Genomic DNA, 13,097 nt, shown 5'->3' on the forward strand with positions numbered 1-13,097 from the left:
TATTCTTTCTTATTATCACTTACGCTCCAACATGCCAGAGGTTACAGTAGGGACACTGGTGTGCTTATAACAACCCTACTCTCACATGGACTTTCACTGACCAAGTGCATTGCCACTGCATGTTGCTGACAGCGATTCTTTAGCCCCTGTGTGCAGCATTCATTTAACCTAGCCTATTTATTTAATTGCTATTCCAACCTTACTCTCAAAAGAGCCTAATGTGGCAAGAGACCACGCGGATATTTCACTGGAGAACCAGAAGTCTGAAGAAATCTGAGGTATACGAGATGCGTCCTGTTGAGATCTAAAAATGCACCCTCAAAAATAGAGACAGCGATTTACCCTGAATGCTAGAAAACAGGAAACTGCGTGGTAAATAAGGGCAACTGGAGTTATTACAAACTGAAATTAGTTTTTTTTTTTTTTAAGTGTTTTTCACGGATGCCACGAACGAGTCTGTGCTGATATTCTCATTAAATTGGCTGGATGCTGTCCGGCTCCTTCAAGTACCTTTTCAGGGGAAGCCTTTGATAGTGATCTGTAATGTTAACAAACAGAATGCCCGGTGGCTTCATGGATTTCTAAGAGAGCCTCTTCTCCATTTCCTACAGCCTCTTCAGGTGGTTGGGCAGACTGGAAAGAGGCTAGCAGTGTGCAGACATCACTAAGATACCGTAATTGGCAAGACATTTTGAACCCCACTCTCTCTCCCCCCCCCCACACTTTTTTTTTTAAGCAGCAGGAACAGGCTTCTGTGCTATGAACTCCGCTCAATTGGCCTTGATCATTGCTGCTCCTGGCTATTGCTTGCAATCTGAGCTTACCCCGGCTTGAGTAACCCTACTCCCTGCCACTTTTGTTTTGAGATATCCTACCTCTCAATCTTTTGAATTATGGTGCTGGAGGAGACTCTTGAGAGTCCCATGGACTGCAAGAAGATCAAACCTCTCCATTCTGAAGGAAATCAGCCCTGAGTGCTCAATGGAAGGACAGATCGTGAAGCTGAGACTCCAATACTTTGGCCACCTCATGGGAAGAGAAGACTCCCTGGAAAAGACCCTGATGTTGGGAAAGATGGAGGGCACAAGGAGAAGGGGACGACAGAGAACAAGATGGTTGGACAGTGTTCTCGAAGCTACCAGCATGAGTTTGACCAAACTGCGGGAGGCAGTGGAAGACAGGAGTGCCTGGCGTGCTCTGGTCCATGGGGTCACGAAGAGTCGGACACGACTAAACGACTAAACAACAACAACAACAACCTCTCGATTGATCAGAGGGCTTCTTTCCAGCATTAGGTCTTTTCACTGGATTCTAGCTGCAAGCTAAACTTTCATCTCAGCTCTCTCTCTCTCTCCGCCCCCAAATCCAGCCTCTCCTTTAGAACCCTCTAGGTATGTTTCAGTTGAATGTCCTCTGGATTCTCATATCCTTGTGTCAATAAGTGGAAGTCCTTGTGGAAAATAGTTAGGCTTTTGTGGGTTGGAGAGTGACGTTCTTGGCTCCATCCGTTTTTCTGCACATCTGCAGAATGTGCCGTTTCATGTAAGCTCGGAATCAAAAATGTGCAAGCAGGACACAGTCCTTAAAGCCATGTCCACATATGACACGGCAAGGCAGAGATTAGGATATTGCTTGTTGTCTTTTCTGAGTCTTTAGGGAGACAGGGCATATATATATATATATGGAACACATAGCAATATTCAAATTATTATAGGTATTATTATTATTATTATTATTATTATTATTATTATTATTATATTATATTATATTATTATTATTATTATTATTATTATAACAGGGCAAAAAAAATCTTTGTAATTCATTTGAAGGAAGAGAACTTGAAGCAATTACATATTTGAAATAGTTTGCATAGTAATCTCATCATGTACAGAAATCACCCTGGGGTTCCGTGAGGGATGAACGGGATAAAACAGTGATGAGTAAACAACTTTCTCAGGCTATGTAAATTTTGTTGTGCATCCAGGCTGAGGCTTATCGGCCTCTCTCCACAGTATTGCCATCTGACAAGGACAATCTTCCTTGCGATGCTGTACACAAAACTATACGTTGCTTTGGATGTGCTTTGAGGAAGAAAATAGATTAACAAAACGTTTTGGGTTAATGACTAGGACTATCGTTTACTGAGAGGATTGTGTTAAAATCGTGCTGTAAACTTAACAAAATTGAAAATTAAATTAGCAAAGCGTCTTATAAGAGTTCATATCTTCTTGTTCTTGGTTGTTCTTTCTCTAACCAAAGATACAACTAGCCTTTCGGGTGATTAAAAAAAATGCATAAGAAAAGCCTGCTGGATGAGATCAAATGTCCATTTAGTCCAGCATCCTTGTTCTCATCAGATGCCTGTCAGAAGCCAACAAGCAAGGATTGAGTGCAACATCAGTCTCCTTGTGGTTGCTAGCAGCTGGTATACAGAAACATGCTACCTCTAAGAGTGGAGGTAGAATATAGTCATTGTGACTAGTAGACACTGATAGCCTTAACCTTTGTGAATTTGTCTAATCCCTTTTGAAAGTCATCACTAAATCTTATGGGAGTGAATACAACAACAACAACAATAATTATTATTATTATTTATTAGTACCCTGCCCATCTGGCTGGGTTTCCCCAGCCACTCTGGGCGGCTTCCACAAAGACCAAAAATACACCAAGATGTCACACATTAAAAACGTCCCTGAACAGGGCTGCCTTAAGATGTCTTCTGAATGTCAGGTAGTTGTTTATCTCTTTGACATCTGATGGGAGGGCGTTCCACAGGGCGGGCGCCACTACCGAGAAGGCCCTCTGCCTGGTTCCCTGTAGCTTTGCTTCTCACAATGAGAGAACCGCCTGAAGGCCCTCGGCACTGGAACTCAGCGTCCGGGCAGAACGATGGGGGTGGAGACGCTCCATAGTTTAGCTATATGCACTGCATGGAGAAGTTCTTTCATCTGGACTGAATCGTCCAACATTCAGCTTCATTGGACGGCTCCAAGTTCTAGCGCTATGAGACGGAATGTCAAAACATCTTTTGTCGTCTTACCGATATTCAGTCTTCTCTCTCTGGAATCCAGTGGTCCCAAGATGTCTTTGGCCAAGCTTAAGCAGAAGGCATGATAAGAAAGGTGATTTCATTCTCACTTTAGTTACTGTGCTTCGAGAAATGCTTAAAGATCTCTGTTCTCTATGATGTGGGCTTCCGCAATGGATGCCTCCTCTACTTAATTGATTCTAAAAATAATACTTGGCATTCATGAGGCAATCTTTATCATATATTAGCTTCTTAATCAAAGCAACCTTGGAGAGCACTGCAAAATGAACTTTCTCTAAGTAAGTGAGGCTCAGTGTGTCATCACAAGCAAAGCAGGGGCACAGAATTTAAATATTAGGGCTGCAGCAGTTCCCCCCCTTCTCTTCTTTAGAGTGAATTCACATTGCTGGTTTTTGTTTTTTGTTTTTGTTTTGCATTACTAGAAGCGTTATCTAGCAACAGCAACAACAATAAATTGACAGCATATTTTTAAATAAAAATACCTGCAACAATAAAATAAAAAGGGGAGTAGATAAAACATAAAATAATGATCATATAAAAATCAGTTTTAAAAAACAGCCACATTAAAACTTGCTAAGATGAGCCATAATTTTTCTAAAAGCCAAATCTATCCAACAAGCTCAAAGGCTTATCTAACTAAACAAGACATTGGGTTTTATCCAACTAAGTTTTACTTAGAGTAGAATCACTGAAATTAATGTACCTAAATTAGCCATGTTAAATCATTTTAGTGGTCTGCTCCAACTGCTGTTGGATACAACCTGTTGTCTGATCAGAGAGGAGGCTAAGTAGACCTACTTAAGAACGGAGTTCCAAAGCTTGGGTGCAGCCACTGAGAAGGCCCTGTCTTGTGTCCCTGCCCACCATGGCTTAGCACATTGGTGGGACTAAAGAAGGCACTCTCCAGAAGATCTCAGGACTTGAGAAAGCAGCCCTTCTGGTTGCCTGATCCCAAGCTGTTTAGGGCTTTGCAGGTCATAACCACTACCGTATGCAAATCTGTGGGTGTTTATCATAAAGTGACTGAAAAAGCTGCCTTGTGAAAAGTTTGATTTGATTTTGTAAATCTATTCACACACACACACACACACAGCCCTGAAAAAAATGATTTTTTTTCTTAACTAACTAGATAATGAATGGATTGTTGACATTTCTATTCCACCTTAAAGGAACAGGCATGAGATTGTTGCGTGTCACACGTCTGTTTACATTCCAGCACAGTTGCTGGGAACTTCCGTTTGTGCATAGATTTTGCTTTTGCTATTCTCTCCGAGACGACATGAGAGAGATACAACATATTTCTTTGTTCTGATTTATGTTTAATATATCTGTAGCTGTAGCATGACTTCATACGCCTCACGCCTACTTCTGTGTGCGCAGTACACTCTGCTAATTGCGTGCCCTGGCTTCTAAAGTCCGGGTCGCTGATTTACGTCGGAGCACGGGCCAATGGAAGGAGACATCCGAGCTGGGCTTGCCAGCTGGCCTCCCGGCCCCTCTGCATGTCGATATGGATAGCAGGAGTAGATCCATTCTGTCATTGACTAAAAGAAGATGTCCACAAGCTAGATTATAGAAAGTGCATAGTACGTTTATGGGGAGGGGGGTTAATGCATTAAAAAGGTGGGCAGCTGCATAGCCGTGATTGTGTGACCTCATCCTCAACTTACAATTTATTCTTGGGGTGGGGGTAGGGAGACATAATGGAATTCAAGAAAAGACCATGCAAACAAAATAATGAACTAGGGCAGGCATGTCCAATAGGTAGATTGTCTGTGGTAGATCACTATTAGATCACTGGCTCCCCCAAAGATGCTCAACAAATTTGCTCCCCTAAAAAAAGCTCAACCTGAACCCCCCCCTCAAATGGGCATAAAGGTAAAGGGACCCTTGACCATTAGGTCCAGTCGTAACCGACTCTGGGGTGCAGCGCCCATCTCATTTTATTGGCCGAGGGAGCCGGCGTTCAGCTTCCGGATCATGTGGCCAGCATGACTAAGCCGCTTCTGGCGAACAGAGCAGCGCACGGAAACGTGGTTTACCTTCCCACCGGAGTGGTACTTATTTATCTACTTGCACTTAGATGTGCTTTCGAACTGCAGAGATTCAAACCGCCAACCTTCTGATCGGCAAGTCCTAGGCTCTGTGGTTTAATGGGCTTACCTCCTCCCTAAAAAAAAGCTCAACAATTTTTACCTGAACCTCCAAAAGGGGGTAGATCACTGCTAGTGAGTAGATTGCTGTCTTTTGGGAGCTGGCCACCCCTGAACTAGGGGGTGGAACTTTATTATTTCAAGGTGATATCCATCTAAATCATACTCTGAGTAGACCCTATGAAATCAATGGACTGATGCAACTTAAGGGCATTGGTTTCAGTGGCTCTGCTCTGAATGTAACTCTGGATATCACCCTGAAATCTAAAGCACTGCAGAAAATCAAAGAGAGACTTTCTTGCTCATAGCATATGGATTGCACCAGAGTTCAAGGGCTGTGTGTACCTTGTTGTAAATGGCACCAGAGATGAAACCATCCTGAATACAGTTTAAAAATGATACTGTTTTGAAAACATTGTGTTTATTGTGCAGATCATAAACTTTGACATGCAGTAATCACAATCCAGCTTTTTTTTTTAACAACACGGAAGGCCAGAGATTTATTGTTTTTACAGAAAATGACTGATTTTAATATATGTATTCCATGCCTTTCCATAATCAAAGGTTATTAGCTTTTAGCAACATGAACTTTAGAGAACGGTGACCTGTCTCACAGCAAATAAGGCTGCTGCTGATTGTTGTAAATAATAGTAATTAGATTTACAGACTGCTCTGTGCTGTGCTCTGGCGCTAACTGATGTCCTACCGGTATGTATGAGATTATGATTTATTGAATTGGAAAGAATATTTTATGCTTATGGCATTACAGCAGCTATGATATGATCTTAAGAAATACATTGCTTACGGCGTGAGCTATACATGCAAGTTGTAGTCTGAAGTAGTTAATAGATGTGAATTGGGACACGTCAAAAGAGAATTTGGAAGCTTGCTTTGTAAAGCACCCTAGCCCTGCTTCTTAGACCATGGGGGTGCATACCAGGTACCAATGACAGCTTATAAACGCATCTCGAAAAGAATAAGCAGATGGTGTATGAAGGAGCATTGTCAGTGCTTTATGCTGGCGCAGTGTGAAAGCTTCTTGATGTATGATTCCACACACGCGCACACACACACACACACACCATGTTAAGACCGCAAGAGTGGTTGGCCATTTGTCATCACATACAGTCCAAATGGAGACCAGATGCCTTTCTGAAAAGCACTCCAGAGTCCAATGCTAAGTTATTGGGTTCAATAGCATTCACCCTGACGGTAGAAGATAATGATTTCTGCCTTTCCAAGAACGGTGGGACAAAATATTCTGTCTTATGCTACACAGGAAGGTGAGATGATCACAGGGCCTTGATCTACAAATGCAACAGAATAAGATGGAATAAGCAGCACCTCATCAAACTACAGGTGCAGGATCTCATTTTTTAATGCTCCCCAACATTTAAAATTTCCTTGTGAATAGAAAATCAGCACAGCAGGCTATCAAATATACTTTCTCCCTGGTGTGCTGGTTTTCTCTTGAAGGGAGTTTACAGAAATGTCCAATCTTTACAAAAGTGGAAAAGAGCTTATTTGATGACTCTCAAGTACTTCTCAGGAACTGCAGTCTCCAAGCTAAATTTGGAAGACTAGAGATGACTTCAAATTAAAAATGCAAACCTGAATGCTTAAGATTAGGCTCCTTAAATCTGTACCTAGGGACCTAAATTTAATATTTCATTTGAGAGATTAAAGATTAACAGACTGATCCCAAGACTTGCTGCACCAGCAAATGATATGGAAGAGTCTAGTGCCTTCAACTTGCCAGCTTGTGTTGTTAAGCTGGAATTGCAAGGACATATGCAGATGGATAATACTCGTGCAATCATTAGAATGTAGGAACTATAAACCAGGGATGAGCATTGACCACAATATTTGATTTGTATCCCTATTCAGGGCTTTGGAAAACAGCTTCTTTTAGTCCATAGCTCATTTTGATCTGAGGCCAAATCCTGATCTGGCACAATGAATCTTCATTCCACCACCCCGCCATTATTTGTGGGGAAATGTTTTAAATGGTTATAACTGTGGGTTTTATTTTGTTTTACAGAAGTGGATGGAATTTACAGGCAAAGTAGCTCCTCCAAAGTGGATAAATTTTGCCAAATTACAGACAAATAAGTTCAGGGAGGTCGTGCTGGGAACCTTCAACATTTGTATGAGGGTGGGGACGTTAAGTAAAGTACCGTATTTTTTGCTCTATAAGACGCACTTTTTCCCTCCTAAAAAGTAAGGGAAAATATGTGTGTGTCTTATGGAGCGAATGCAGGCTGCACAACTATCCCAGAAGCCAGAACAGCAAGAGGGATTGCTGCGCAGTGAAAGCAGCTATCCCTCTTGTTGTTCTGGCTTCTGGGATTCAGAATATTTTTTTTCTTGTTTTCCTCCTCCAAAAACTAGGTGCGTCTTATGGTCTGGTGCGTCTTATATATACGGTAACTGTCTATACCTTTTGCATTTTGGGAAAGAAACTGATTAAATTTGCAAGTAGCCCCTTCTCAGGCTCTGAATGTCAACAAATCGCAGAAGAATAGCTACAGTGGTTTTCCTGCAATGGTAGCTTTACAGTTTTTTTGGGGGGCGGCGGAATTAACTTAACTGATGCTCATCCTCAGTCCCCCTAAGCTGAGGCCATGGCTTTCAGTGTGCCCCCCTGCCAAAGAGCCCTTTTAAGGTTCGACTGTTGAGCATACCCAATGCCCTTCACCTGCCAATCAAAGTTGTGAGAATAAACAACGACAGCAAACAAGCAGAGCAAAGACTCATTGCTACAAGGAAGGCGAAAGCCTAACCTCAAGGATCCTAATTAGGCATTGAAACTGCAGCTGAACATATCCCTAGCAAGGGTATAAAAACAAAGGAGGGAGGGTTGAAGAAGGAGCCCCATGACCAGGAATACTCCACAGAACTAGCAGGACTGCTAGGGAACAGAAAGCTACTTTTACGCCACAACAGTAATGATAATAGTAATAGTGCTATTTAACACCACAACAGGAAGTATCCTTTTTATGAGGTATTTCCTGAGGCATTTCTGTTTGTGCACTTTGAAATTGTGATAGGAGCAGGATAAGGAAGCTTCCTTTGACCCTTGCTTGCGCATTAACAGGAAATATATGCCGTCACAATCAGTGAGCCACACTTTTTGAGGCAGGAGGTTTTTATTTTATTTTATGAAAATAACACCAATTAGTTCTGCACCCTGCAGGGAATACTGATGTGCTGTGAATCACATCTCTCTGTATGATTGCCTTAACCGGACGGAGAGAAAATGTTGTGTAAGGTTCTGCACTGCTAAGCGGGGGGGGGGGGGGAGGATAGAAATTGATGTGGAAACTTGCAGAAGTGTGTTTGTTTATAGTGCAAGAGAAAGCCCCGATAAAGGTGATGGAGGAGAGAGACAAGACGATAGTTGGCAGTGAAGGATATCGTGAAATATTTATTCCCAGATCTGTAATGATATATAGAACTTCAGCAGCAATAAACAACCAACAACCCTGTTAAATCAGACCAAATGTCGATTAAGTCCAGCATCCTGTTTGCAACAGTGACCTGCTAGATGCTTCTGGGATCTCAGGAGCAGGGCATGTCTGCACACCAGCCATTGATATTCAGAGCATACACTGCTTATACCAGCAGTTCCATTTTATTTCTTTTTAAATTCATTATATCTTATTACATATATGCTCCAAAACATAATACATTTTTCCTTGGGTTTATTTTTACTCTCCCCCCCCCCCCCCCGTTTTCCATGATGTTTCTTTACTCAAGGTGCTCTGGACCACTGACTAGCTTTTGGGTGCACAGAGCATTGTTGAAGGAGCACCACTGATTGTGCTAGACCATTTCCAGGCCTCGAGCCTCTTAAGATTCATTTCCTCCTATATGAACCACCGCCCTCACACACACACACTGGAGACCCACTTCGGATTCCTATGTTTTTGGAGGTATTGTCAGACTTCAGGGACTGCCCACCCCCCTTTGGCAGTAGAAAAGCAGAACAAAGCGAAAGGAGTCTCTTACCTGTTAGAAATTTTAATGATCACAGTGAGAGAACAAAGAATCCATTTCCTAGGAATGAAGGTGCTCCCAATTAAGGGTTCCACCCACTTCCTCCCTAGTCACCCTTGTCACTACCGCGTCTTGTAACCTGATCTCACAACCACTGTGCTTTCTGTGCTGCCACCTTATCTGCTCTCCTTGACCTTGGGCTGAGCGACTAGGTGCTTTCCAGTGACAATGAGTCTGTTAACTCTCTCTCTCCCAGCTCTTCTCCCCAGTTGTTCCCCACCCAGTTATTCCCAGCTTCTGCCTTCTGAACTGTGACCCTCTGCAAACCACTGTTCCAAATCTATACTACTTCCCTGCTCCTGGGAAGATTCAGGATCCTGATCAGGAGCAGGGGGAGGGGGGTGGGTCCCACCATTCCTCCTCTGTGCAGACCTCCTCAGCACAGTCCCTGACAGGTTAGGAAGAGGGTCTTTTGTATAATGACACCTTTTCTTATAAATGCTCTCCCTAAGAGTCCTCCCAGGCTACTTCTCATTCTCATTCCACTGATCATTGGGCAGCTAGTTTAATGTATTGCTCTTTCACAGCTCATTTCAATTAATTTAACTGAACCATTTACTTCTGGTTAAATGTGTTGTTTTACTCTTTCTTAAAATCTATTTTCGTTTTGTGTGTTAGCTTTGTTTGCCCACCCCACCGAAAAAAGGTAGATTAAGGATCTGTGAATGGGATCAAGGAATAGAATTTATTGTTACCGGTCTTGTAACACTTTACACCGTGAAGATATTTAGAGCCATCAGCTGATGAAAATGCGTATATGAACTGGCTCTAGGTGACCTGGTTCTTCTTATTACCCGTAAACTGAACAAGGCAAATAAGAATAATGAGAGTTTTGCTTGCCAGACAACCTTCCAATAGATTCATCAAACCTTAAGTGCTTTTATGGGCCACTGTGATGTGTGAATCAGCCCCTAAGTGTTGCATAATCAAGTGAGGAGGAATCAAATGGTGTACTTGCAGGTGTAATTGTAAACCAGCCCCTCAGGTGAAGGAAATAATTTGAATTGGTGGTGGAGGTGGAGGGAGGAGAATTATCAAGACAGGAATAGAACATCCCTAAAGGCCTGCCAGCAATTTCTGTTCTGCTGTGTTCAAAGAAATGGGAAGCATATGTCATATCATAGGCTCTCTGAGCTTTCGACCTTCTGACCTCCAGTTTATGCACCTTCACCCTTCATTAGCTAAAAGGAAAGGGAAGAGGCTGCCATGCTCTATTAATACGAAGTCTGTGCATGTGCAGATCTCTGGGGAGAATTTAAAACAGGGAGCTTTCTTTAGAAAGCAACCCTTGAAATAGTCCTCTTGGGGAGTGGAATAGAACTTTTCTCTTTTGCCAAGGAGAATAGTAAACAGAAAGGATGTTCTTTCCATAAATGCTCAGAGCCATCTAGGGATAGACTTAAAAAACAACTGTTCTGTGCAAACTGCAGATCATCTGGCAAAACTGTCCTTAGGCTGTACCATTCCAGGCTTCAGAAAGAGGTGCGTGCTTGAATGTTTCCGTACTGGAGGATAAATCCTTGCCTAAAACAAAACAAAATAAAAAACACAGCATGTCAGGGAAATGGCAAGGCTACAACTATCTTCCCTGATACTGTTTTTTATGTGCAGGGAGTTTTTGTATACGACGACGTCTGAAGTGCTGCAGTCCAGAAATGATCTACCGTGTGACCAATTGTTTGTGAAAAGTAGATTTCACTCATGCCACTGTTCAGCCTTAGAAATGATTAGGAGAGAGGAGGGATTTGCTTCTGTGGCCACTTTCTCATTTGCATTGAAGCAGTTTTCAATATTGTACTTTGTTGTGGACTTTTACCATTTCTTTTAAGTCGCTTTGAGACTTTTGTGGAAAGAGACTCATAAATGGAAAGAATATTTATTTATTTATTTATTTATAAAAACTGCTTATAGAACGCTATTTCGTAAAAAAATATATATATCAAAGAAGTGTACAACAAAGTACATAAAAACATACAGTAAAAACATGTTGGAAAGTTAAAAGCAGGCATGAATTAACCAGATTTATTCTTAATTGCCCGCACAGCCCTGGCAGAATAGGTAGAGTTTTCAGCAGGCATTTAAAAGCTAAAACAGTGTGTGAGACCTCCCTCACCACCTTTTTTACATTGGTATAGCATCCTCTGTAATTGCATCATGCCCCACAGGGAAAATCTGGAGATGCACCATTAGTGGTGGAGCTGCAATTGCAAATCACTTTTTGAGACTCTGTAGACAAAAAAAGAGGAAAATCACGTCTGAATATTTGTGGTAAGGATCCAAGGGCTGTGAGTCACATGCAAATCCTATTAGTCAATGAAAACAAATTAGTCATTTTCCATTGACTATTCCATAGCCATGTATAAGAGAATAGTATGTCCCGCCCCAAAGGTAAAGGACTCCTGGATGGTTAAGTCCTGTCAAAGGCGGCTATGGGTTTGTGGCGCTCATCTCGCTTTCAGGCCGAGGGAGCCAGCATTTGTCCACAGACAGCTTTCCAGGTCATGTGGCCAGCATGACTAAACTGCTTCTGGTGCAACGGGACACCGTGACGGAAAGCAGAGTACACAGAAACGCCATTTACCTTCCTGCCGCAGTGGTAAAGGTAAAGGGTAAAGGGACCCCTGACCATTAGGTCCTGTCGTGACCGACTCTGGGGTTGCGGCGCTCATTTCGCTTTATTGGCCGAGGGAGCCAGTGTACAGCTTCCGGGCCAGCATGACTAAGCTGCTTCTGGCGAACCAGAGCAGCACACGGAAACGCCGTTTACCTTCCTGCTGGAGCAGTACCTATTTATCTACTTGCACTTTGATGTGCTTTCGAACTGCTAGGTTGGCAGGAGCAGGGACCGAGCAACGGGAGCTCACCCCATCACGAGGATTCAAACCGCCAACCTTGTGATCAGCAAGCCCAAGAGGCTCAGTGGTTTAGACCACAGCGCCACCCGCGTCCCTAGAATAGTATGCATCAGTCTGATGGTCCTGTAGTGTGGTTGCTCTTTTGTACATTGGACGCTCAGGTTACGAACGTGATCTGTGTGGGATGCATGTTCGCAACCCACAGCGTTCGCAACCCACACCTGTGCGATTCGGGTTTGCGATTCGGCACTTCTGTGCATGCGCAAAGCGCAATTTAGCGTGCGCAACTGCCGAAACCTGGAAGTAACCCATTCCGGTACTTCCGGGTTTTGGCAGTCCGCAACCAAAAAAATTGCAACCTGAAGTGGACACAACATGACGTATAACTGTAGTGGCTATTTGACGCGCTTCTCACTTATTGCTACTCAATGTGGGTTTGTTCACACATGCGTGTTTATCACAGGGAACCTGCACTATCAAGTAATGACTTGCATATGTGAATGGGGCCTTGACAGCTCAAACACCAATTTCAGGCCTTCTGCAGCACTTCATATCACCAGGCGCATGTGCTTTGCAGTGGGGTCTTTTGATCCATTCCACCGTCAAATGTTCAAATGAGAAATCTAGTGCTGTATTTTGGGCTCTGAACAGCTCCCCCTCATTGAAATATGAAATGGTGCCCATAACTACCAGGAAGCCCTACCTATTGACCCCAAAGTCATTCTCTTTAACCTCAGGTATGTGTGAGCATTCGTGGCAGCTCAGCAATCAAAGACAGAGACTCTGCCTTTGCTCAAAGACATTCTGCTTTCCAGGACTGGCCCTGAATAGTTTCTGAGCTATGGCTCAGATTAAGATCTTGTTGTCAACAGTCTTCTATCAACTGGAATCAGCACTTTTGAAAAAGCAACCATTCCTGGTATATCTTTTTGGTTCTCAGAGTTATAGCGTTTTTCTTTTTCGAATCTGTGTTTTATACGT

At 42.8% G+C, this 13,097-nt stretch overlaps 1 protein-coding gene across 1 annotated transcript in view; it reads left to right on the top strand.

The window, feature by feature from the left end:
* The first annotated feature begins 3,095 nt into the window (after positions 1–3,095).
* Positions 3,096–13,097, top strand: part of TRABD2A (TraB domain containing 2A) — a 106,286-nt gene continuing 96,284 nt past the window's right edge. The window contains exon 1 of the mRNA XM_083719265.1: positions 3,096–3,122. Within this exon, the coding sequence (XP_083575391.1) occupies positions 3,111–3,122 (12 nt within the window). The 5' untranslated portion in view covers positions 3,096–3,110. The remainder of the gene's footprint in view (positions 3,123–13,097) is intronic.

This window comes from Podarcis gaigeae, assembly GCF_964106915.1.
Source record: "Podarcis gaigeae genome assembly, chromosome: 17".
In the NCBI taxonomy this organism is placed as follows: Eukaryota; Metazoa; Chordata; class Lepidosauria; order Squamata; family Lacertidae; genus Podarcis; species Podarcis gaigeae.